Source organism: Lissotriton vulgaris, chromosome 1_2 (genome assembly GCF_964263255.1).
Source record: "Lissotriton vulgaris chromosome 1_2, aLisVul1.2, whole genome shotgun sequence".
NCBI classification, from domain to species: Eukaryota; Metazoa; Chordata; class Amphibia; order Caudata; family Salamandridae; genus Lissotriton; species Lissotriton vulgaris.
In genome coordinates, this window is record NC_141686.1 from 281932413 (window position 1) to 281958720 (window position 26308).

The 26308-nt window shown below is 45.5% G+C and overlaps 1 protein-coding gene across 7 annotated transcripts in view; it reads right to left on the reverse strand.

Annotated features, from left to right (window-relative positions):
* The window catches only part of SZT2 (SZT2 subunit of KICSTOR complex), a 1033029-nt gene that overhangs the window by 380988 nt on the left and 625733 nt on the right, over nucleotides 1-26308 (reverse strand). For all 7 annotated transcript variants that reach the window (XM_086953216.1, XM_086953214.1, XM_086953218.1 and 4 more), the window contains 3 exons: nucleotides 13387-13513; nucleotides 11786-11938; nucleotides 9868-9970 (listed from right to left, as the gene is read on the reverse strand). In XM_086953216.1, coding sequence (XP_086809342.1) covers nucleotides 9868-9970; nucleotides 11786-11938; nucleotides 13387-13513 — 383 coding nt within the window. The remainder of the gene's footprint in view (nucleotides 1-9867; nucleotides 9971-11785; nucleotides 11939-13386; nucleotides 13514-26308) is intronic.

The window sequence follows — 26308 nt, forward strand, 5'->3', positions numbered from 1 at the left end:
GAGAGTCATTTGTATTTCATTCTGAAGGGGCCAACACAATGCAACGTTTTAATACAAGGTAGCTGCAATGAAGTCTAGTCTAATATTCTGCTTGAGTTTTGTTGTTTAGTCGTGTCACTTAAATATTGTTTCTTCTTTTGTTTACTCCAGTTTTAAGTACTTGAATTTAAAGTGTGTGGTTTAGAAGCTTGTTTTCGGTCAGACTTATTTATTTATTTATTTATTTTTATTTATTTTTTTGTTTCCAAAACCTTTATTGAATCACAGAGCATGGTACATCAATGCATGAATACCGAAAAATTATATGAGACATTAGAAAGCATATTTAGTCCATCTTCTACATATCATGAGTGGAGAATTAAAGAGATAATCAACGGTTTCCCAATCCCTCCCTCCCCCCCTTAACCTAACAAGGATATATTCGTAAAAAACAAAAGTCCATAGCAGTCCGGAGGTAGACTATATGCATAGCAACGTACACATAGCTATGTAAGGGTGTCGCCCACCCTCTGTAACCCGCCCTACCAATTACCAGGAGGGAAACACATCATTCAGTTCCTGACCCTGGCCCAGAGATCTGGATTAGGTCCTACCTTGGTTGAATACAATGCAATCCACAGAAATAAATATAGGCCTAGCATCAGGTAAGCGAAATTAGAGTGTGCCGGTAAGTATTCACCCCTATGTCTCAGTGAGTAGCGTTGCAGTGGATAAAGCCTCCCCATCCTGACTTTCTTCTTCCTCCGCACTCAACCTTAGGAGATATGCCGTGAGGGGCGCCCATATATCGTTCGGCTGTGGTGTGAGGGGCATGAGCTCAGCATAGCGGTCAGACTTATTTATTTTATATTTTTTATACACTGTAGAGAATCTAGGGATAATAAAACATATTTGCTCTTCTGTCTTTAATTATTTCACTGATTGGTGAAATGGCTGGTTCAATAGATTCTTGGCTAATATATACTATCATATAGACCCACAGAGACAGAATGGGTAAAGCCCTTTGATAAATCACCCCCCTTTTCTAACAAGTCATTATTGATAGCAGGTCAACTGCCAAACCTTTAGACTTTAAACATTCAATGCAAGGTATAGTAGCAGGTACCTGTGAGTGCTGACACCATGCACACAGGATAGTGATGAAAAGATGAGACAAGAATTTTAACATACCAACACAAATCATAGCTAAAAATTATCCTATTGCTATTTGTGACACCGTCAGCGAATCCTGGCTTTTTACCCAACTAAGCTTTACTGCTAGGGGTTTTGAGCGTACAGTTACAATGTTAACAACAAACTTTTAAGTCCCAGATTACAATGTGATGTTGGGTAAAGAGTCAAGACTGAATTAAAATGAGACATTTACCATAGGGACACTTAACAGTTATGAATGTCCACACAACAGCATCACCGTCTTATTGTAGTCAGGCAAAGAGAGGGAAAAACATTAGTGAGAATGTTTAAAGCATCGGTTCTGGGCTGGGAGGTCCCACACAATACATTAAATATGCTCCTGGGAATCACAGATGGACTAGACAGATCCAGAACTGATCAAATATTTCTTAATACAGCCATGGTGGTGGCTAAGAGAGGCATTGCTGCCAGCTGGAAAAACCCTGTCCCGCCTAGTATAACGAAATGGCACAGGGGGGTAGACTGGTGCGCAGCACTGGAAAAGCCGATGTATGAGGCCAGAGGTTGTCCGACTAAACACTGCAAGGTTTGGAGGGAATGGTTGGGTCATATAGAATAAAAGCACCTCACTTCAGGAAATGTATGTGCTATGTGGGATTCTTTGTGATCATGTATTGCAAGTACCCCCTTTTCCGTATATGTAACATGGTAACGTCCTATAACTGCTGTAATATGCTGCATTTGATTACAACTGGTATTTTCTTGTTTAAAAAACCAATAAAATTGATTATCTAAAAAAAAGCATCACTTTTTAGGTGCCTTAGAAAGCAGGGCTACAAATGAATCTGGTGTAATTCAACAATGCAGTGGCGGCCGGTAAGTTTTGGAGGGAAGGGGACGGACGGGACACACACCAGGCACACATATACTTAACACTCAAAGCAATACATTGACACACACACACACACACACTCTCTCTAACACATCCCTTCACAACACTCTTTACCAAACATTCATATATACACGCACGCACCAGACATTATTTAAAACAAAACACACCTGCAGCCAGCTCTACCTCAGAGGTTCCAGGAGGTGTAGGACTGCTGCCTTCCCTCACTGGCTAACCTAAGGTCAGCCAATGAGGTAAGGCAGGATTCCCAACGTCATCACAGATTGGGATGGGGTTAGTGAGATTGCTGACTCCACCCCACTCTGTGATGAAGCGTCACTGATTGACACTCAACCCTGGGCGCTTCAGAGTTTAAAACTGAAGCATCCAGGTGCAAGGCAATCAGTGACGAAACCACTCGTCACTGAGGAGAGGGACTCAGAGACCTTTGTTAAGCTGAGGACACCACGACCACAGGAACTGTGACTTCCTCAGCCCAGCAAAGTTCACCTCAGGCAGCCTGAACTGAAAGTGAACAGTGTCTTGAAGGCTGACCTTTGTTCAGCCTGGCAACACTATTCTTGAGGGGTAAAAAAAATAACGTAAAGGTTTCTCATGGCACTATTCTGTTGGCAAGGTTGATCTCCCCTACTATGGCATAGCATTTAATCGGGAGTAGGCAAATGATCCTCAACTGTGTCCAGGAATGTGATTATTAAAACATTTGAATATAGCACTCTTACTTTTAAACTTCTTTAATAGTACAGTAAGCCTGGCAGAGTCCTGACAGAGTTAGTGTGAGAGGTAATGAGAGCAGAGAGACGGTAACGAGATGTGACAGAGGGTAATGAGATGAGAGTGGGAGTGCAATACACAGCCTCTGAATGTTTAAAACAGGCTAGCGTAAGTCCATTGGACACACTGCCATTGGGAAGACACTACGTTCTCTGCATTATGCCTCTTTTACATAAATATGTGGTTTATAACAATCACTGCAAAAATATGTTTTATAAACACAGGAAAGCAGTTTGTTGCAATTTTAGGGGCTAGGCAGCTGAATAAACATCCATATGCACTGATTTACAAAGATTTGGAAAGCTATGATAAAACACTAGTGAAATCTACAAAAAATAAATACTGAAAACAGGACAGCCTACATATGGGGAAGTTTGACAGACAACAGATTGGGAAGGGCTTGTGGACGAGGGAGGAAGTGGACCGCAGTGGGATGTGGGGTGGGAACAGGGATCCTGATAACCTCACCAAATAGCAACCCTTTATTTCGGCCAAACCTGGCTGAAAGACATGATCTAGGTGGACTCAAACCCAAACTTCCCCCAAAGCCAAGTCACTTGGTTGTAGCAACCTTACCCTAAAGGAGCACACCACACCACAAAGAAAATCGAGGAAGCCGGGTACAAGCTCTCTCATTTAAAGAAAGTGAAACTGATCCTTTTGCAAAGTGACCTCAGAAATGTTGTTCAAGTGCACATACTCTCGCATCTGGAGGGTGGCAAAGCCGTGCTCTATGGCATTCCACGCATTACCCTGTCTCCTACCACTTTAAGAGCATCATACATGTTGCAGCATGCCTTTTTTTTTTTTTTTAATATATTTTCATTTGATGTACGATTATACTGATACAAGTAGCGCTTCATTTTTCAATCACTTTACAAACAATTTATAAGTACAGAGCATGCTTGTATTGTATCACAGCACGTAGGTTGCATATATATTTAAATAAGTTACTTATCGTAGATGAGAATTAATATTAAATGTTATGTTAAATGGCACTTTTTGAGTGCACTGACACCCGGAGGTTTCCTGGCGCTTGCTGACAGAGCATGTGTAGAGTGACAAGGAGAGATTACCCAGAGAGAGTGAACAGAAAAGTTTTGAGAAGTTTCCTGAACTGAAAAAGGGAACCACTGGACTTGATGGCCTGGGGAAGGGGGTTCCAGAATTTAGGGGCAAGGAGAGAAAAACGACAGCCCCCAAATTTATTGGTTTTGAATTTGGGAGTGACAAGTAGGTGATGATGAACTGAACGGAGGGAACGTGCAGGTCGATTCAGAGTGATCAGGGAGTTAAGAAAAGCGGGGCAGGGGAAATTTGAAAACCATGCAGCCCGTCTTAAAGGCTGCCCTCTCCTCAACTGGAAGCCAGTGGAGCTTGCGGAGCAAGGGCTTCGCAGATTGCCACCTAGGGATCTTAAAGATAAGACGGGCCGCCTGATTCTGCACGACCTGGAGACGACACAAAAGACATCGGGGGAGTGCGTGATAGCGAGAGTTAGAAAAGTCGAGGCGAGAGAGAACAAGGGACATGACGACCTGGCACAGAGCCGCATGTGGAAGTAGGTGCCTGATCTTCCAGATCTTTCGGAGCTGGAACATGCACGAAGAGACCGTGGCACCCACTTGAGCTTTAAGTGACAGCTCCGCGTCGATCGTCACCCCCAAGCTCTTAACTGCCTTGACTGGTGTGGGGGGGGGGGGGGGGGGGGGGGGGGGGGGGGGGACCAAGATCGAGGGGCCAGAACTGCGGGCCCCAGTATGCAGCACTCGAGCCAGGGAGGAGCAGCTCAGTCTTTCCAGGGTTGAGCTTTAATTGATTTTGATTCATCCATTGTTGGATATGGGTCATAACGGCGTGAAAGTTGTTGACCGCCTGTGGAGAATCAAGTGGAAAGACGAGCTGCAAATCATCCGCATAATTGAAGACTGTGACATCCCAATTATGGAGAGAGCAAATTAAAGGGCGAAGGTATAGGTTAAATAATAAAGGGGAAAGTGAGGAGCCTTGGGGGACTCCGCAGGTGGTAGGAGACTTCGGCGCAGTGAAGGGACCCAAACGTACAGCTTGTACCTGCCTGTGAGGAATGACTCAACCCACCTAAGAGCTGAGCCCTGAATGCCAGCCTGTCCGACACGGTGGAGAAGGATGTCATGATCCACCGTGTCGAACGCGCCCGACAGGTCCAGAAGCACAAGGGCCTGAGGTCTTTTTGCATCTGCATTCCCTCTCAAAGTATCCATAACTGCCAAGATAACAGCTTCCGTGGAATGCGCCGGCCTGAAGCCGGCCTGATTAGGCTCAAGGAAGCAAGAGCTCTCGATAAAGTTGGAAAAGCACCGGGTGACGTGGGCTTCGAGAAGTTTTGACAAATAGGGCAGCAGGGATATTGGTCGGTAATTAGAAAGTTCGGCAGGGTCCGCCCCTGGTTTTTTCAAGAGCGGCACGAGGATTGCTTCCTTGAAGGAGCTAGGGACTGCGCCAGAGATGAGGGATGCATTCAGGAATGGTAATATGCATTCTGGTAGCTTAAGACAGATGTCCCGCAGTACTGAAGGAGGGCAATTGTCATTCGGTGAGCCAGATCTTACACGAGTAGCTAATTCCGCTAGGGCGGGAGGATCTATGATAGGGAGCTGAGTGAGGGATAGAAGATTATCAGGGGAAACGTCAGGGAATGGTGACTGTGGGATAGGAATGATAGAGTCTTTTATTTTGATGATCTTCTCAATGAAGAAGAGATTGAGGGCATCACAGGTCTCCTTAGTCAGGGTTTGGGCTGGGAGGGTCCTATCGTCAGTGGTCAGCTCGTTCATAATCTTGAACACTTCTCGAGATTTATTGGTAGCAGAGAAGATTCTGTCGGAGAAATGCTCCGATTTAGCTGAGAGAATAGCTAATTTGTATTCTCTGCGGGCTGCCACGCATCTCCGTCTAGATGACTTAGAGTAATCCCGTCTCCATGTGTGTTCCAATTGGCGGACCTCAAGTTTTAGTTGCTTGAGGTTGTCAGAAAACCACCTGTTGGCGTTAGGATGTCTGGTGCAGGGGAACTTAATTAATGGGGCAAATTGATCACTGGCCCCTTTTAACCAACTACCAATATCAGTGTCCATCCTATTAACATCATCATGGGTGCCGATAATGGGGCGAGTGGTGGCCAGGGTTGCTAAAAATCCCTTTGAATCGTAGTTGTTCCATTTGCGTGAGGAACCGCCTGCCATCAGGGGGGACTTAGTCCGCCCACTAAGAGTGATGGTAGTGTCGATAATATGGTGGTCCGACCACGCGCATGGAAATATAGAAGGCTGAGAAAGGGTAAGATTTGTAGTCCAAACATGATCTAGTATGTGACCTTTGATGTGAGTAGGTGAAGAAATATGTTGAGTCATGTTCAGACTTGTCAGGGTCTCAGATAGTGCCGTGGCATGTGCAAATCAGCAATTGTTCATCATGCACACATTTCCCAATATTTTTTTACCCCCACTCCCACCCCTCCGGGTTAGCACAGCTTTATATGATTTTTGAAAGCAAAAAAGAAGAAAAAAAAAAAAAGAAGTGAAGGAAAGTTGGATTATCTGGCTTATCTCTCAAGCCATTAAGTTAGAGCTTCCCAGATCTTTAGCCCTTTCTTGCAGGACCGTACGCCTCTTTTTCCATTGATGGCTTTTTCAAAATTATAATTTGCCACTAATCGTGTTAGCCATTGGTGGTACCCAGGGGGAGATGGATTCAGTCAGGTTGAGGCGAGGCAAAGACGGTATATTGCCATGGCTATGAAAATCAAATACTCTCCAGGTTTACCTTGCATCTCCTGATCTACCCCTAGACAGATCAGGGAGGGAGAAAGGAGAAAGTCCCTCCCTAGCACTTCTTTAAAAAAGATTATGATCTCAAGTTTTAACTTGCTTAATACGTCACTGGAGGCGAACATGTGATTAAGGTACACCTGATAATGGGAACATCGTGAGCAAAAGGTCCCTCACCCTGTCCCCCATTTTGCGATCTTTTTCAGACTATAGTACAACGAAAAGCAGGATTTATAATACTGGGCTTGAAGCCGCTCTGGAATTAGCAGATTTTGTGCTAACTCAGCTGAGTGGAAAAATAGGTCTTCTAAAATATCAATTTCCTCTTTCCACTTTCTGGCTCGCATTGTTAAATCATCCAGCATTAATATATTAAGAGTTATACATGGTTCCGATGGATGGATGATTCATTCTTAGATTATCCATAATGGGATTGTTAATTAATCCTCCTGGACCGCCGCACTTTCTCCTTAAAAAATCACGTACTTGCAGGTATTTATAGAAATCTTTCCAGTCCAGTTTATATCTTTCTTTAAGACTCTCAAACTCAAAAGAAACTATATCAGAGAGAGAATATAAATCCCCCAGTTTGAACAGGCCCTTTTTTGCCATTTTTTGAGTAATGAGTCTTTAAAAATGTCAGGCAGGTTGGATTGTTATACATTGGTGTGTAGTAGTTCAGACGACCCAGACCTAGCATTTTACGAACCGATTTCATTATAATAATCGCCAGATCCACCCCCACGCATCTTTGCCCATTATGAGTTCTATAGGCGTAGGTATACCTCCCAAAAGATTATCTGTAACATTATCTGATAAAAGGATGAGGTTGTGCAAAAGAGTGGTTGCCCAATAATGAAGTCTTATATTTGGGAGAGCAAGCCCCCACTTTTCCTTTGGTAGAGAAATAAATTTGTAAGCTCTTCTGGGTTTTTCATAGGCCCATATAAATCGTGAGAACAGGTCTTCAATCTTTTTTAGACACGTTACTGAATTCTAGCAGAATAGCTCTTATAAAGTACAAAAATTTGGGAAAGAAAAGCTTTTTGATTAGATTGCATCTCCCTATTATCGAAAGATGCAGTTTGAGTAGTCTGATTAATTCGGGTTTGATTTTATCAATGAAGGGATCAATATTGCACTCAACTATCTTCTCAACGGTGGCCATAACTTCCACTCCAAGATACGTAGCTTTTTCAACCTGTCTTGTGTCCTGACCCATGTCAAAATGTTTACAGATTATCTGGGTTTTAGATCTATTATGGGAGTATGCAGACAAGCTTCCAAACCTAGCAGCCTCTAATTCGACCTCAGGCATAGATATTTCAGGATTAGCAGTCACCAAGGCAATATCGTCGGCATAGGTCAGAACTTTCCTCTTCCACCCATGTGAAATAATAGGACTAATTTTCGGATTGCTTCCCAGCAAGTGTAAACAAGAGTCTATGTACAGCGCGAACAGGAGAGGTGAGCTTGGGCATCCCTGACGGGTCCCCTTAGTTATTTTAAAAGTATTGGTTAGTGCGCCATTTAAAAATAATCTTGCGGTGGGTTGATAATACAGCATCTTGAATGCTTGTATACATCCCTGTCCTATCCCAACCCTTGACAGGGTCTCCCATAAGAAAGGCCTGTCAAAAGCCTTCTCAGCATCGAGAAGAATAAGTGGCATTGGATCTGCTGAGAGGTGCGCTGCATCGAACAGAGACATAGTTCTCCTAACATGGTCTACCGTACCTCGTCCCGGTATAAATCCGCACTGCCTCAGTGATATGACTTTGTGTATTACCCCTGCTAATCGAACCGCCCAGATTTTAGAGTAAATTTTGCTGTCCGGATTTATCAGGGTTATAGGACGGTAAGAGGCGAGATCAAGTGCCGATTTATGCTTTTTCAGGAATATAATGATTTTAGCTTGTGACCATGACTCAGGTGGCTTTCCCCCCTATATACATGAGCGAATAGCTGGAGCATGATCTCTTTTAATTCAGTGGAAAATCTTTTATAAAATTCACCTGGAATATTATCCAACCCAGTGGCTTTATTATTAGGAAGACAGTTAATGAAGAGCAGTGTGTCAATCCATTGGGGAGGCTCATCGAGTAGAGCCTGGTCGTCATGCGATAATTGCACCGCTGGGACTTGGTTTAAGTAATTAGCAACATCATCTAAATGAGCAGTGGACGTCTCGTGATATAGGTTTTGATAATAAGCAAGGAAACTCCTTGTGAATGCCCTCTACATCTGAAACTACTTCTTGCGCGGAGTTATTGACAGCTGTAATAATATTCCTGGTGGCTTTTTGCCTTGCTCTAATCGCGAGGTGGTGTCCAACCTGCTCGCTGCATTCAGCCTGTTGCAGCATGCTTAATGCAGGAAGTGAAGAAATACGACCTTATCAACCCTATCTGAATGGAAAGCCATGGACTCTCCTTGCACGATCTAAAAACCAGTTGTATCCTCTACAAAGCTATCACAGCCCACACCCCTGCCTATTTGGCATCTCTGGTAGCTCCCAGAACTACCAGAATAGAGAGAAAAAAAACAGAAAAAAAGCACACAAAAAAGAAAGAAAAAAAAGAAAATAGGACCACCAGTATTCAAACAACAACACAATCAGTTGAATAAACATCTCTCTTGATAATACTACATCATGATGCAGTAAGAGTTCACTCAGCTACCAGAACCCAGCTCCCAGAACTCAGCTACCTCTTCCAGAATATCGGCTAAAGAACATTGTGGGGCCAAAATATGAAGTCCTAAGTATCAAGGACCAAACTATTGTGACATTAAGTATGTATAGGTAAGTATGGCTTTGCTAGTCTTAACCTCACATATTTGTACCTTGACGATATATATATTCAGGGTATGTAGAAGCAAGATAAGAATAGTAAATCTATACTTACCTGCACAATATTTTAATCCTCAATATCAAGGATTCGATATTTTGGACCCCAATGTTTTTTGTCCTCGATTTTCAGACACACAATCCTCATTGACTGAACGTTTGCCTTTGACCCTGCGTAGGGCTGTGCTGCCTTTCAGGTAGTATTGTGCTGTATAAATACCACATGCATACATACAGATATACATGGAGGGGGAGGTGGGATGGGGCAGACAGAGTAAGGTAGTATTGAGAGGGGCAGAATGCCCATGGAAGGACAGCACTTGAAGGGATAAACAGGACATCTGTATTTTAGAAGCCATACACTGATGTACTTTAGAAGGGACAAACATTACCTAAGGTAGAAGACCGCTTTGGTTGACCTTTCCTGGTAGACAAACATGTTCTTGCGGTTCACCACAGAGAAAGCATTGAGCACGGATCGCAGAGCCTGGATTGCTGTATGAGAAGGAAGAATGGTACGGTCAGACAATAGGCAGAACAACATGTGTAAGGGAGAAAAGTAGTTACCAGAGTAGTAAAGTGCAGGGATTATGTATAACGCACTGAACAATGCTTCTCTTTAAGGTGTGGGACTGCAGTCAGAAGTGGAATCTACCAGAGGGAGTTCAGATTTCTCCAACATCTCATTGGCTAGAAAGTCACAATCATTTGGGAAGCAAAAACATTTGTACTTTGCTTAAAGGAAAATGCAAAACATTGGTGTGCAGCTTTTTCTTTCATATGATGTGCACTTCTTTTCTATCTAGTGGTGCATCTGGAATATTACAACGTGTTTTTCTCAATGACATCTGTTTCAGCTTCAGACATGATTCCAATGACTTATGACAATATCATTAGGAGTGTAAACACAAATGGGGCTGTCCCTAGTTGGGATTTCTACAGGTCTTTTAGAGAATTGCGTGTGAAGTGGGGGCATCTCACAAAAAGTGTAGGACTGGCCTCACACACCACCTGGTGTAATGCTTCATCATAGGCTGTCCTCGCCCTCTAAAAACTCGGTTTCATAGAGGGCAGGCATAAACCTGACGACAGGGATGCACTTCTAGACTAGGTGGGGGCCCGTGAGTAGTGAAAGCGGTTTACAAATCATTACAGTTGTCATAAAGATTGGTTTTTAATGAATTGGGCAGTCTCTGGAAGTCCTGCTCAGTATCTCCTGAGACGGCGGATATTCTGTGCCCTGTATTCTGAGGTAAATGGAAAATACAAAGACTACGAGGCGCTTTTGCTGATGATTATTTCCCAGAGGCTGAATACTTTACAAAAACAAAGGTATGGTGCAATTTGTTATTTCTAGATTATGGGTTGTTATATAGCTAATGAGGAGTACAAAGTTACACCTTTGAGTTAACCACTCTTAGTAGAAGTTTTCCTGAAACAATGTTGGCACCCTGCTACACACAAAGCCAGGATCTTCCCTTAAAAGGACACTGGCCCCTTCGTGTGTACTCTCAATAACTCTTCTCACACAAGGATGAAGACCTTCTTTTATAGACACACACATCCAAGATATGTTTTTGTAAGACTAGTCTCTGAAGTACATATTTGCAGGCTCTCTTCCTGTGAGGATGACTGCTTCCGGCATATGTTCTCCAAGACCCTCTACTTGGAGGATGCTGACCTTTGACATGGGCTCTCCCAGAAGGTTTCCTGTGCGGAGGCTGTCCTTAAGTGTGCCTCCACCTCAAGACATACATTCTGTAGGGATGCAGAACTACAGCTATACACACTCAGATGCCCCCCATCTGGAAATATACTGCATCTGCTAAACACATTCCCATACTTTCTCCTGTAGGAGCATAGCCTCCTCCTGGTATTCACACGTTTTTAAAAGGGTTGGGTTTAGGTATACACAAAACAAGGTTCCAGTTCTGTACGGATGATGTCACTCCCATGCACCCTCTCAGACACTAATCTGCAAGCATCATGCTCTGATATACATATTTCCATAAGCTATGCTGTAAGAATCCTGCCCCCTGATATACACACTTGAAGGCCTCTTCTGTGAGGAGACTTGGTTTGAGTATACATACAAGGGTTCTCTTCTGAAAAATACTGCTACCCATATACACCCTCGCAGATCCTATCCTGTAAGATTTCTGCTCCCTGGTTTGCACATGTGATGGCCTCGTCTGTGAGGGTAGGTTTGGATATCCAAATGTACAATGCTGTGTCCCACACACACTCTCAGACCCCATCCTGTAAGAATCCTGGCCTCTGCTGATCACACTTCAGGACGGAGGCGCTCACCTCGAGATACCCCCATGTTGGGTCCCATCTTTAGCCGGGGGTGGATGTGTATGATGGTGCTCCACACCAGGTCACAGGCGAAGTGTCCTGGGATAAACTGCATGGTTGCGGCAAGGTAGTCGCGGTGCTGGTAGCTCTCATCAGCTGAGTAATCTGGAAAAGAAATGAGATAATGTAAAAGCAGAAGCCCTCTGCAAAGTTCTCAAACCTTGGCTGATCCTTCCTCAGCACTGATCCTGCCGATCGCACAGCAGGGCATATGTGAGGGACAACGGAAGCTTCACTACTGGGTGTTACAAAAGAAAGTCAGAGAACAGATGAAAAAGATAGCAAAACACTGAACTAATACAGTAGGTATGGGTACAGACTACAACTACAGTATGGAAAAAGGTGTAATTAAAATGAGTGTGAGGGACACTAGACAGTGGGTGGATCATCGTATAACCATTCAATTCACTCTTGCTGATGTAGGGAACTTTACTATGAGTGATGGATGCAGAATATGAATCATGAACCAAAAGCAGGAAATGTACATGGAGACGGACAAGTGAACAAAAGGAGAGAAGAAAAGTTCTCCGCATAAGGAAGTAAGAGGTAGAGGTGGAGACAAAAAGGGCTAGAAACAAAGTAGAGAAGAGGAGAGGAAGAGCTTAAATGAGGCAGGGCTAGTAAGAGCTGGATGTAGAAGAGGAAATGGCTAAAATCATAAAATGAACGAGAGGTGGAGGAAAAGTGATGTGGAGGAAGAGTGAGGTGAGGTGGAGGAAGAGTGAGGTGAGGTGGAGGAAGAGTGAGGTGAGGTGGAGGAAGAGTGAGGTGAGGTGGAGGAAGAGTGAAGTGAGGTGGAGGAACAGTGAAGTGAGGTGGAGGAACAGTGAAGTGAGGTGGAGGAACAGTGAAGTGAGGTGGAGGAACAGTGAAGTGGGGAACAGTGAAGTGAAGTGGGGAACAGTGAAGTGAGGTGGAGGAACAGTGAAATGAGGTGGAGGATGAGTTAGGTGAGGTGGAGGATGAGTGAGGTGGAGGATGAGTGAGATGGAGGATGGGTGAGGTGAGGTGGAGGATGAGCGAGGTGGAGGATGAAACATCACACTTGCAGGACGATGATGACAGGGAGGGGAAAAAAGTGGGAAGTGGAGTCTAGGCCTGGATACAGACAATGAGAGCAGCGGAGGCTTAAAGTGATGCAGGAAGCAAAGGTGATGGATGAAAGCTGTGAAGGGGGCAAATATTGGAGGCGCGGGATGAAAGATGCAAAGGTGGAAAAGGAAAATGGAAATAGGTGTGGATCTGGAAGTAAAGGGTAGATGAGGTATATGAGGAAAGAGCTGGAGGACGAAAGAAGTGGGGATAGAAAATGAAAGAAAAGGAAGTCAAGGATCCGAGGATGAAATAGCTGGAGACACAAAAGAAATGAAGGAAAGAGGATTAAAATGGGCTGAAGTGACTTGTATGTGGAGAATAAAAGAACTAGATGTGAAGGATGAGAGAGCATATGTGAAGTATAAATAACTTGAAAGCACAAGATGAGAGGGTTGGATGGCAGGTAAGCCTACAAGTAGGGGGATTGGTAGAAGTCAAGAGCGGGAACCTCTGCTCACCATCATTCTGAAGCGCTCGCTGTCGATAGTTGTAGAGGGTTTCAGGCTTCCAGATGTCCTCCTCACTCTCTGCGACCAGCAGGGTATTACACACATGGCTGTCATGCAGGTCTTGAAGGAGCAGCCGCTGAGTAGAGACAGAGACTTACCATGAAGAATCATGAGAGATCACACTCTCCAGAGTACCAAAGAGTTCCACATCTATAAGAACTGCGTGGTTTCTCACTGCATGCAGAGGCGGGGCGTGCATCCATCACAGGGAGCCACAGTAAGTGTTCTTTAAAACTGGGGGCATTATGAGATAGCAGGATAGGTGTTTACAAGGATTCAGCTTGTGATGGTTCTATTCATCCACCACCTAACGGGTTCCAACGACCCCTCCACACCGATGCCACCTTTATCAAACCCTGTGAGCATCAAGCCTGCATAGAAAGGATGAATCTAGCCAATGCAGCGGAGAGGGTAAAGACTGAACACAGGTTGAAGAGGAGGGGAGAGAGCAGAACACTATGGCAGACGTCTCTGGACAGAGATCAAAGTATCCAGCTGTACCTACAGGTTTCTGACCATTAGAAAGAGGCTAGCTAGTCCTTCAACTCAAGCCCAACACTGGCCTCATCTACTACAGAGAGCAACATCTCAGGGTTGACGACGAAGGCCAATAAAATCATCGCCCCAATATCACCATTATAACTTCAGTGCTGAAGCCTGGTAGAAAACATAGCTGGAAAGAGTACACTACTAGGTTACTCTCCATGTAACCTCCTAGTTGTTTGGCCTCATTGCTCTCTACCAATTTAACAGCATAAGTTAATAAAGAGATAGGTCTGAAGTTTGCAGGGTCAGAAGAGTTTAAACATAATTTTTTTTTTTTTAAGTGAAGGGCTCATGATCACAGTTTTCAACTCATCTGGGACAGAGCCTGTGGTCAGTGACACAGTAATAATAAGTAGGATTCTGGGGCTGATAGCTTCTTTAGTCAAACAGGCACCGAGATAATCTTCATGGAACAGGATTTCATTTTGGCAGCCCTGAAAATGTGTCAAAACTACAAAGCAACAATATGTATAATGAATGAATGACCTACCTTCACTGTTTCTCCAGGTTTGTTAAAGATTGCGTAGGACTGTCCTTTCCACTTTAACTTCAATTAGATCATTTTGGATTCGGCTGCTAATTGGATGCTACCCTAATTGATCCATTGAATTTTTTTTTTTACATTCATATTACTATATTCTTTTATGGCTGTTTTTATTTATATTTGTATTGTTATTTTATTCTTTTATGGCTGTTCAAAATGCAGCAAAGATGTATTAAATGAATGAATGATGCAGCTGGTAACATCAAGAGAGGACAGTCCTTGAAAGTTTAAACTGTCCTACGCATTACCCAGCTCCAACACTTGGAGCCAGAGTCATCCTGTCTGAAAACCACTGCTTAGCACTGAGGTCCAACGAAAATATAGAAAATCTTCTCTAGGGTCGAGAGTTCTTTATGTGGGAGAGTTGGAAGAAGATGGTAGCAGTCCAGCATTGCCATTAAATGCAAAACAGATAACATCATGATCGGACCAAACTAATGCTACAAGGGTTTCGAACTCCAATCGCGCAACTTGGCCAAACAGGAGATATAAAACATTATGTTAATGATAGGACCTGCCCTGTAAGCCGGGCTAATAGTAAGTCCTTGATAACTCACGGATATGGGAAATTTCTATTCCTATCTCCTCCGGTTCTCATTGGTTCCTCCATAGGAATTTTCACAATTAACTCATTTTTCTGGTTTCAATGAGCAAGATTCAAGCTACTCTTGTAAGATGCTCATGAGTTCAGGAGTGTCCCTCTTGCCCAGGGAGCACTAGTATGACATTTATGTTGGCTTGCCATTCATAAACCCCGCTTTCTGCTTTATGTAGCTCAGACACTCTTCCTTAACCTGCCTCTGAGAACAACAGTTGTGTTGTTTCTTCAGAGAACCAGCACTCATTAAAATAGATTCTGGCTTGGGATTCAAGCAACACCTTCAAGGAGCTTCATACAGTCATGCTACACAATACTCCAAATACCTTCTGAAAATCTTTAATGAAATGTAAAATGAGGCGGGTCGCAGGAAATAGCAATTAGACCAGTTAACCTACATTCCAAGAAACTGCAACTCTCAAACAAACTAGAATTTACAGCCCAAAAGCAGTTGATAGAATGAGAGCCAAGGCATGAGCTTAGCAACCAAGAATTAAATTGGTAAACTTCTCTAGTCAAAATCAAATATTCCCAAATGAAATTAAAAGAATATAACGCACAAATTGCAAATAGTTGCCCAAGGAATCCAGGGGTAATGTTATGGTTTCCACACAGCTGCGCTCTTTATGATGAAGCTGTTCATGTATTGTGAACATTGAGCGCTGCCCATACTGATATGAACATAGAATGCTTGATCATGAAAATCCCAGAATGTGTCTATTCCATGGTCTACACTTTTTCTATCCAATTTAATGGCTACTATGTCATTCCGTGTTCATGATTTATCTGGCCAAATTCACCAAATACAATGCATATGGGGCTGAAGCAGATGAACAAGATTACATGAGGTTTGTGCCTGCCACCAGATTGCTTCACAGTTGGTGGTAACCAAACCTTTAGGAGGCTTTCATATAAGTGAAAGCAGAAAGCATTGGAAGTTCTAATTGGAAGAGATGGGTGTCTAAAGGAACATGTACTGAATTGTAATATCTCAATTTAAGATCTAGTACTTAAATACGAGCTTCCTAATAATTTTTCTTGTGAAAATAAAAGCTTGTGGATTCCCTAAAACATGCCTTCGAAGTACTTGTTTCTGTGGAATATAATGCTCCAAGGACGCTCAATGTTTTAGTCTCAAAAGCAATTCCCACTAAAGCTTCAGTTATATAGAAATCTAGAATATCATCAGGGTTAGATAGAGTGAAATCAAAAGTTAAGGCTCTATGGGAAACTGAATTGAAAAGGACTGGCATACGTTTGAGATACAGTTTGGTCTAAAATCCACTTGATTTCACAATCCACATGGATGAAGCAAACTTTGTTCTTATGCAAGTCTTTATTATGCTCGTGTTCATCTTAGCAAAATAAACACAGGAAATCAGTATACTCATGGCTGCGTAATTCTCATACTGGCACTTTATATTCATACATTTTTACGAACCCTAAGGTGAGCACATTTGGGAAAGACGTCCGGCAAAGGATACTTCGATCAACATCTTTTTGGATCCCTTTTCCATCAGCAATCTATTTGTAGGTGGATCTCATAATTTATAGTGCCATAGCTGAAAATTGGGTACATTTATATTTTATTACCGGTCACTTTGCAAGTTATTACTTCCAACTTGAAGTCCTGTGACAACATAACTTTCAGAGCTTGGTGGAATCTTGTACATTAAAAAAACAGACTCGAGAGACAGAACCTTAATTCTTTAGTTAATTAAACACAATGAAATGTGGTTTCAAGTGACAAATTATCTTTTCAAATGTACTGCACTATCCTCTAATGATGTCACACGTTTAATACACTCTATTTGCAGCCTCCATTATGTCTGAAATACTTTTTTAAATTCTATATTTATAGCAATATTTAATAACATTCAGAATCATGTTATATCAGTACGCGTTCTCCTTTTAATCAAATACTTAGAGTCTGTTTCCTCACTTCCCCTTTTTACTTTATATCCCCCTGCTGTTACCATTCTGGGCTATCTCCATACTTATTGCTTTTACTATTATGCATAAGCATTGCATTTGGTTTGCAAGCTATGGTATTTAAGACTACTCTGCAAGTGATTCACTTTGGCCCTAACAATAAATTGTGAATTTCAATGTTTTATTCTCAGTTTTAATTTGTAACCATGACTGAACAAAGTGTACATTAACTGCAGTTTAAGTGATTTCTGAGTTTTTTAAACATGTTAAGCTGTTATAATAGAATCTTAATATATTATTTTTCTACCTCAACCTAATTTTGTAAAGCATGTGTCCAACTAATGGGAGTAAGCGTTTACAAATGCATGTGCTCCTAATGCATCTTGAGTGTGTAAAGGTACTGAACTCTTTGAATTGAAAAGTAACTCTGTGTACAGGTGACAGTTGATGACTAGTGTGCATGTTCCACACACATTTTTTGTCTCTGCAGAAAGTTTCCATCAGGGCAAAAACTCTCCGTACTACATACTAAGTATTGTAAGCAACCTTGAGTTATTAGATAGAATAGACTCAGCAGGACAATTTCTACTTAACATTGAAGACTATGTGCACCAGCTACTTACCCATGTTCATGAGATTGTTTAACTTCAGAAGATGATGTATCCGTAACGTTTTCACCACAGTATGAAGGTTGCAAGTAGTGGATATCTAGTATATACTATTTTAAGTGAATAGTCTCGTTGGACACGTTTTGCATACAGTTTACACTGTACTTAGTAGATACTTTTTAATACTCTGCGGTGTATTTCTCATGAGTGTTTCACGGTCTGCAAACAGTGTGTTACAGAGTAAACTCTTGCAATAGAGTAAACAGTATTTACTGTATCCACTTTTCTAGTCATATCTACTTCAACGTAGGTTCAGTGACTGTGAGGGGCTTGATACACGTAAAGACTGTTGGTAGTAAGGTATTAGTTATATAACAGGGCAGGCATATCTCAATGAACTTAGTTTTCCTTGAACAGTTGTATACAGATTGAACACTGTGTGCCGTACAAGTTCGCCTTTCATCTGTGGTTGATAGCCAACTTGAACTCTGCTACCCATGAATTGTGTGGTATTTGTAGGAAGCCGGCTCTCTATATAGTCTACCAAAATGTGGTACACTGTGCTGAGTGTCCAGGCAACCCTTATTGGGTTACAGAGGCCAAAATGATAACACTAAATGCTCTCCTTTGTGGTAGTGTGCCGTGCAGTTTAGGCTCATCAGAGGGTAGTGCTAAGCATATGTTTTTCACAGAGGCAATAAATGAGACACACACTCAAAGGATAAATCCCAAAACAATTTAGAAAAATAACTAATTTTATATAGATTGAGATTCCAAGAACTTTGTAAGCAAGGAGTTTTTAAAATATCGACTTTCATAGGTAAATAAAATTATTCACTTAAATACGTCTTTACGCACAGTGCTTTCCTATAGGAGAAAAAGTCATATGTGGTGTACAGGAACTTGAAAGAGGTTTCAGGGGTCCCCTGCAGGAATTAAGATGCTAGAGGGGTAAGGTCCAAAGTATCACCAGCAGCTAGAGTTTACCTGCCCTGGGGTGTCCAGGTGCAGAGGTGCTGGTCGGGTTGGTAGCCTTGCACGCTACACCAAATGAGGACTTGGGGAAAACTCCAGGAGCTCCTAATGGGGGGCTTGGTTCACAGGGGTCCAGGGAGGAATGCAGTACAGTCCGTTCTCAAGAACCAAGGGCGATCGGGTGCAGAGGGGTTAGGTCGGCTGGGCTTGTGTGTTGCGGGTGCTTGCTGTTGTCGGGCTCACCGGTTGAGGATGCAAAAATAGTAATAGCTGGGCCACTCTGGAGGTGGGTCTCAGTGAGGCTGATGTCTCTCGTCGGCTGCTTAGTCTTGGTGTTGAAGTCTGGATTGGACTCAAACAGTTTTTGGTTGCTGCAAGGGGTCCAGTACCATGGGTATTGGTGCTGTGCAGCTCCAGTTGGTCTTGGCTTCACCTCACTTGGTGGGAGATGGATCTGACCATCCAGAGCATGGTGACCTTTTTCTGGGTGGCTGCTGAGTTGGTAAGACTGGAGAGCAGCAACACAGTAAACTGGACTCTGCTGTTTTGGTGCCTGCGGGCTGAAGGGAAATAGCTCCTCACCTCCAAGGGAGATTGTTGGCAATTTGTGAAGGGCAGGTAGTCTACCGGGGTTCTTGGTAGAGGTTCACTGCAGGAGGAGTCTGTTTCTTCATTACTGTTGAGACTGGTGCAGGCCGGCAAGGTTTGGTGGCAAAAAGTCCACAGCAAGTCTTCAGTTCTTGTTTTCATGGCTCTTCTTTGTCCTCCTCTTCTGGGTCCGTCGAATGCAAGTTCCAGGCTTCCAGGGTGCCACCTAAATTCTCAATTAAGGGGTGATGAAGGGAGTGACACGTAGCAGCCAATGGACTACTCACCTTTAGTGTGACTGCACCCCATATATGACAACTTCCTGTGGCAAGTGGGCATAACACTGACCCAATGAAGCTAATTCCACCAAAAACCGAGAAGGCAAGAATTCTAGTTTTCGTGTTCACATCAGGTGGAACTGTCCTGATAGTGAATAATCCTCCTGATTATTTTCCCGTCTTTCCTGGTGACAAATGGGCCAGGGCAGGGGGTGGCATTTCTACTATCTGACTATCTGAGGGAAACCTGGGTCGCATATAGAAGGAGGGAGAGGCATTTGAAGCCTCCTGCCTTGATATGCTGATTATTAATGGGTAATTGGAGTGTTTTAACTTTTATTTTCACCTTTAAAGGTGAAAATAAAAGTTAAAACACACCATTTTACGATTTTAAACAAACAAAATCGCAGAAATTCACCAGTTCTGGTTATCTTAAGTAACTATAGTTCATGCCCTAAAGTACCTACAACTTGTGCCCTCGCCATGCACAGTGTTATCAATGATGTCATTTCAGATGTCATATGGGATGTTATCAATGCAGTAATTGAACAGGTCATCAATGATATAATATGTAAGGGTCGTAGCAGTGCATGCTCTGGCTCCCAATGACCCTTGCATTGTGGGTGTCCCGGGTGACCACTCAAGAAAAATCTAAAATTAAAAAGGGCTGGCTCTTGCCAGGAGAGCCAGCTGGTACTGCAGGGGCACTGGGGCTACCCTTCCAACATTAATGTAGATGTGGATGCCCCGTGTAGGCACCAGGGCACTCACTTAAGAAAAATCAAGCTGTCTCCCTGTGGCACACACAATGTGTGCCAGCTGGGGCCGCTTGGCCCTGGGACTCCTCCAGCTGCCCCCAGTAAAAATTAAACACAATCAATCAATCAATCAATCAAAGACATTTATAGAGCGCACTACTTACCCGTAGGGTCTCAAGGCGCTGGGGGGAGGGGGGTGCCGTTACTGCTCGAACAGCCAGGTCTTCAGCTTCTTCCTGAAGGAGAGGTGGTCTTGGGTCAGGCGCAGGTCGGTCGGGAGGGAGTTCCAGGTCTTGGCGGCCAGGTAGGAGAAGGACCTTCCTCCTGTTGTCGCTCTTCGGATGCGGGGGGCGGCGGCGAGGGCGTGGTTGGCTGATCGGAGGTGGCGTTTGGGAGCGTAGAAGTTGATTCGGTTGTTGAGGTAGCTCGGGCCTTGGTCGTGTAGGGCTTTGTGTGCGTGGGTGAGGAGGCGGAAGGTGATTCTTTTGTTGACGGGGAGCCAATGCAGGTCTCTCAGATGTCCGGAGATGTGGCTGGTTCGTGGGATGTCGAGGATGAGTCTGGCTGAGGCGTTCTGGATCCGCTGGAGTCTCTTCTGGAGCTTGGCGGTGGTACCGGTGTAGAGGGCGTTGCCGTAGTCCAGTCGACCGGTGACGAGGGCCTGGGTGACGGTCTTCCTGGTCTCGGTGGGGATCCACCAGAAGATCTTCCGTAGCATGCGTAGGATGTTGAAGCACGCCGAGGAGACGTTGTTGACTTGCCTGGTCATGGAGAGGGAGGAGTCCAGGATGAAGCCCAGGTTGCGTGCGTGGTCTGTCGGTTTGGGTGCGGTGACCAGGGCGGGAGGCCACCAGGAGTCGTCCCAGGTGGAGGGCGAAGAGCCCAGGATGAGGACCTCCGTCTTGTTTGAGTTCAGTTTCAGGCGGCTGGTCGTCATCCACTCGGCTACCTCTTTCATCCCTTCGTGCAGGTTGGCTCTGGCGGCGGCGGGGTCGTTGGTCAGGGAGAGGATCAGCTGGGTGTCGTCGGCGTAGGAGATTATGTTGAGGTTGTGTTGGCGTGCGATGGCCGCGAGGGGGCTCATGTAGACGTTGAAGAGGGTGGGGCTCAGCGAGGATCCTTGAGGGACGCCGCAGATGACTTCGGTGGCCTCTGACTTGTACGGTGGTAGGCGGACTCTCTGTGTTCTTCCGTCGAGGAAGGAGATGATCCATTCCAGAGCCTTCTCCTGGATTCCGACATTGCTGAGGCGCTGTACTAGGGTGCGGTGGCAGACAGTGTTGAATGCCGCGGAGAGGTCTAGGAGGATGAGGGCCGCTGTTTCTCCGTTGTCCATCAGGGCTCGGATGTCATCGGTGGCGGCGATGAGGGTGGTCTCGGTGCTGTGGTTGGCTCGGAAGCCAGACTGTGAGGGGTCGAGGGATCCATTTGTCTCAAGGAAGGCGGCCAGCTGCTTGTTGACGGTCTTCTCGATGACTTTGGCTGGAAACGGGAGGAGCGAGATGGGGCGGTAATTCTTGAGTTCGGTGGGGTCCGCTGTGGGTTTCTTGAGTAGAGCGCTGAGTTCGGCGAGCTTCCAGCTCTCAGGGAAGGTGGCGGTGTCGAAGGAGGTGTTGATGATGTCTCGCAGGTGGGGTGCGATGACAGCGTCGGCCTTGTTGAAGACGTGGTGAGGGCAGGGGTCAGTCGGAGATCCGGAGTGGACGGAGTTCATCGTGCGGACGGTGTCTTCGGTGCTGATCGGAGTCCAGGCGCGGAGGGTGGTGGTGGGGGGTGGTGGTTCGGTCATGGTGTGAGTTGGTTGGTTGTTGAAGCTGTTGTGTATGTCCGCGATCTTGTTGTGGAAGTATGAGGCGAGGGAGTTGCAGAGGTCTTGCGATGGGGTGATGTCGTTGTTTCCTGCGCTGGGGTTGGATAGCTCTTTCACGATGTTGAAGAGTTCCTTGCAGTTGTGTGCGTTGTTGTCCAGCCGGTTCTTGAATGCAGTTTTCTTGGCGGCGCGGATCAGCTGGTGGTGCTTCCGGGTGGCAAGCTTGAAGGTGGTCATGTTGTCCAGTGTTGGTTCCCTTCTCCAGACTTTCTCGAGGGCTCGGCAGTTCTTCTTGGAGCTCTTGAGTTCGTCGGTGAACCATGGGGCTTTCTTGCTGCCGGGTCTGCTGGGCGGGGTCCTCAGCGGGGCGAGCTCGTCCGCGCAGTTGCTGATCCACTTCGTGAGGTTGTCAGCGGCCTGGCTGGGGTTCGCTGAGCTGGCAGGAGGGTGCTGGCTCAGGGAGGTGGCGAGCTGGTCGGCTGTGATCTTGTTCCAGCTTCTGCGGGCAGCCTGTTGCTGGTGGTGGTGGGTCGTCGTTCTTTTGAAGGTGAAGTGGACGCAGCTGTGGTCCGTCCATTGAAGCTCTGTGGCGTGGCTGAAGGCGATGTCTGTGCTGGATGAGAAGACTGCGTCGAGTGTGTGTCCGGCGAGGTGGGTGGGGGTGGACACCAGCTGCTTGAGTCCAAGATTGGCGAGGTTGTCGAGCAGGGTGCTGGTGTTGCGGTCGTTGTTGTTCTCCAGGTGGAAGTTGAGGTCTCCCAGGAGGATGTAGTCAGCGGAGGGGAGGGCATGCGGGCTGACGAGGTCGGCGATGTCCTCGCTGAATTGGGTGCGTGGTCCCGGAGGTCGGTAGATCAGGGTGCCTCTGAGGGTGGTCTTCGGGTCGGTGTGGATCTGGAAGTGCAGGTGTTTGGCGGTGGTAAGGGTGTTGTCGGTGCTGGTCGTGATACGGATGGTGTTCCTGTGGATGATGGCGATGCCTCCTCCCATCTGGTCGGCGGTGCGATCCCTCCGGGTGATCTTGTAGCCCTCTGGGATGGCGATAGTGATGTCGGGAGCTGAAGAGGCGTTCATCCAGGTCTCCGTGAGGAAGGCAACGTCAGGGGCTGTGGTGTCGAGGAGGTTCCAGAGTTCGATGGAGTGTCTGTGGACGGAGCGGGTGTTGAGCAGGATGCACTTGAGGTGGGTGCTGCTGGTGTTCGACTTGGCGGGTGCTGGTGCGATGCAGGTCCGGATGCAGGTGAACTTGCAGGCGTGGCAGCTGAAGGGTCCGTGGGTGCGTCGTGGTGTGGCTTGGTAGCACCCTGGGAGTCGACCGGCATTGAGTGCGCTGAGGTTGGCGGCGGTGTACGTCAGGCGGGTCGGGGTCTTCGGGGGCCAGGGGTCCTGGCACTGGGCGCGGTCCAGGCGCGGACACATGGGTGTCCCGGGTGGTGAGGTGGAGAACAGGCTCAAAACTGCACTGTATGCAGAATGGCTCAGATGAAGAGGAGCCTCTGCAGAGTCAGGTGTGACTTTGGCGGAAAAATCCAAAAGATCTGAGGTGGTTTGTGTCATGTGGAGGTGGTCCACACATCGCTGAAACGAGGCTGCCTTCAAGAGCCAGTCATCAAGGCTTTTAAAACAGATATTACCAACCTCTGAATTCGTGAAGCAATCACTATCATAATTTTCATGAACAGGCGAGGGCACTGGTGCGGCAGAGTGTAAGCAAAGGAAACCAAAAATGCTGTTGGCCGACATGATACTGCAGGTAATGTTTGAAGGACTGCAGGATGGGGATGTGGAAATAGTAGTCTGCATATCCAATGCCACCACCCAGTTGCCTGAATTCAGGGTAGGCAGAACTTGGGCCAGAGTGAGCATCCTGAACGTGTCCCTTTTGAGCAAGAAGTTCAGAGGTCAAAGGTCTACAGTAGGTCAAACTCCGCCTTTGTCACATGAGTAGCATCCAGTCACTATTTTTGCTGCTGGCATCCTCTCAATACTCCCTTGTCCAAAAGAGCCTGGACCTCCCTATGTTAAATGTACAAGTGGTCCTCCAGAAGTCTCTGTGGTGTAGGCGACATATTGGGAAGAGGTGGAAAGGAAAGGTAGGGTGTATCCATCCTGGACAATTTGAATCATCCATCTGTCTGATGTGATTCTGTACCACTTGTGCACACAGTATCTTATCCTGCCTCTAACAGGGTGACAATGGGCCACTGAGGGTAAGCAAAAAGTAATGTAGGAGTGGCGGCAAAAGACCGGACAGTGCATTGCCCATGATGGCCTGGACACTGTTGGCCGGAGCCCTGACCTCAACCTTAAAAGGACTGGGAGGTCTGTTGCAGAAGCAGGCCTTGGTGTTGCCTCTGCTGGATGCCTCTCCCGAAGTCTCGAAAAGGAAGATACTGTTGGAGATACTGGTGCATGGGTGTTCAAAGACCAATGGAGCGTGCTTTAGTTCTGCTTTCTTTGAAGCGCCCCAGGGCCGAATCTGTTTTCATCTCCAAGGAGATGGGTGCTATGACATGGCATGTCCATTAGGGATGCCTAGATGTCACTTGCGAAGGCCGAGGATCACATCCAGGTGTGGTGGTGAGGCATCACACAGGTACTGACTGCCCAACGTAAGCAATCGTTAGTGTCCAGTCCTGATCTGATGACGTACTTCACAGTGTCTTATCCATCTTGTATGATCAGAGTCAAACTGGCGCAAAACCTATCAGGGATTGCAGGCAAGATTTCGCTCCCCATATCCCATATTGTGTTCAATTAACGTCCTAAGGGGCAACTGGAGTTGACTGATCTGAGGGCTAGGTTGGCAGCTGGGAACATTCTCTTCCCAAAGCCCTCCATGTGTTTGGACTTCCTATATGGGGGAGTAGGCAGGAAAGAGTTGGGGTAAAACCCAATTGTGAAAGCATGTAGCACAAGACTCTCAGGAGTAGGATACTGGAGGAGGAAAGATGGATCCCCTAGAGCAGGTCTGTGCCTTCTAGAAATTTGCCTATTCACAGGTGGGAAAGAACCAGGTCTGGACCAAGTGCCAGTTACGGTATCTGTTAGGGCTCCAGTGAACACAAGAGTGGCTCTGAAGAAGTGTGCCTAGGCTGCAGGACTTCTACAAGAACAGTGGTTTACACCTCTGCTGGTGGCAGTTAGAGGTCGAGGATTTCCATAGACCAGCTGAGGACCATAGCAGAAGATGCTGACTCCTCAGTGGAAGGGCCAGGTGAAGAGTTAATGCCAGTGTCAGGGGACATATCTGGTCCAGCTGGCATTTTGGAGGTTAAAAAAATAGTTTTTATTCCTCATAAAGTTGGGAATCGTCATCACCATCATGGGGTTCTCAATCTGAAAAATGTGTCAACAGTCGCAATGTCTGATCTGAGTCAGAACGGGGCTCCATGAGTTGTGTTTATGGTTGAAGTTGGCAAGAATTTTATCGAGGTGGATTCACTTCCAAGTCCAAATGGACAATCAGTTCTTTGTTCAGCATCTGTGCACATTCTTACGATGTTAAGTGACGCAGAGCTTGACCTTGAGGTCTAGCATGTCCTTCGTGTTCATCCTGGTGCAGTTGTCACATGACTGAGTCGTGAGAGGAACCCAAACACCAGCGACATACCAGACATCTGCTTATTTTTATTTATTTTTTCTAAATATGTTTATTAATCGTTTTATATATTGTTACATCACTTAGGCATTTCTGAATGAGGAAGCATAAATCAGTTTAGCATGTGCATTACAGGTGTGATCATTAACAGCAATTATTCTGAAGATTTCAATCGCCACATAACTGAGCCGTTAGCATTTATGGGAGAAACCAACATTTATATCAATTAGCATTTCCTCGTAACATATCACTGCATGTGGCGTCTTCTATCTCACCAGTGTACCCGGTTTATCATGGTGTTCGGGGCGCAATCTGTAGCTCGCTACCCACTGTGCACCCCTCGGTTCCACACTCAGTGTCACGGATTAATGTTTTCCTAACGGGAGACCTCTTTGGGTGGGCCAGTCTCTTTGTTCGATGTGGTGATGCTGCGATCTGAGAGTGCATCAGGTCAGTTGTTTTACGTCAGCGGAGTAGTGTGGTATGCGTTGCCGTGCGTTATGTTCCTATTAGTGTGCCCGCGAATCTTGACACTACAGCGCTGTCACTTGGGGGGCAACAGTCTGTAAAACCAACCTCCGAACAAAGGGAGGAAGTAAATAATATCAGGGAGGGGGCAAAAACTAACACAAA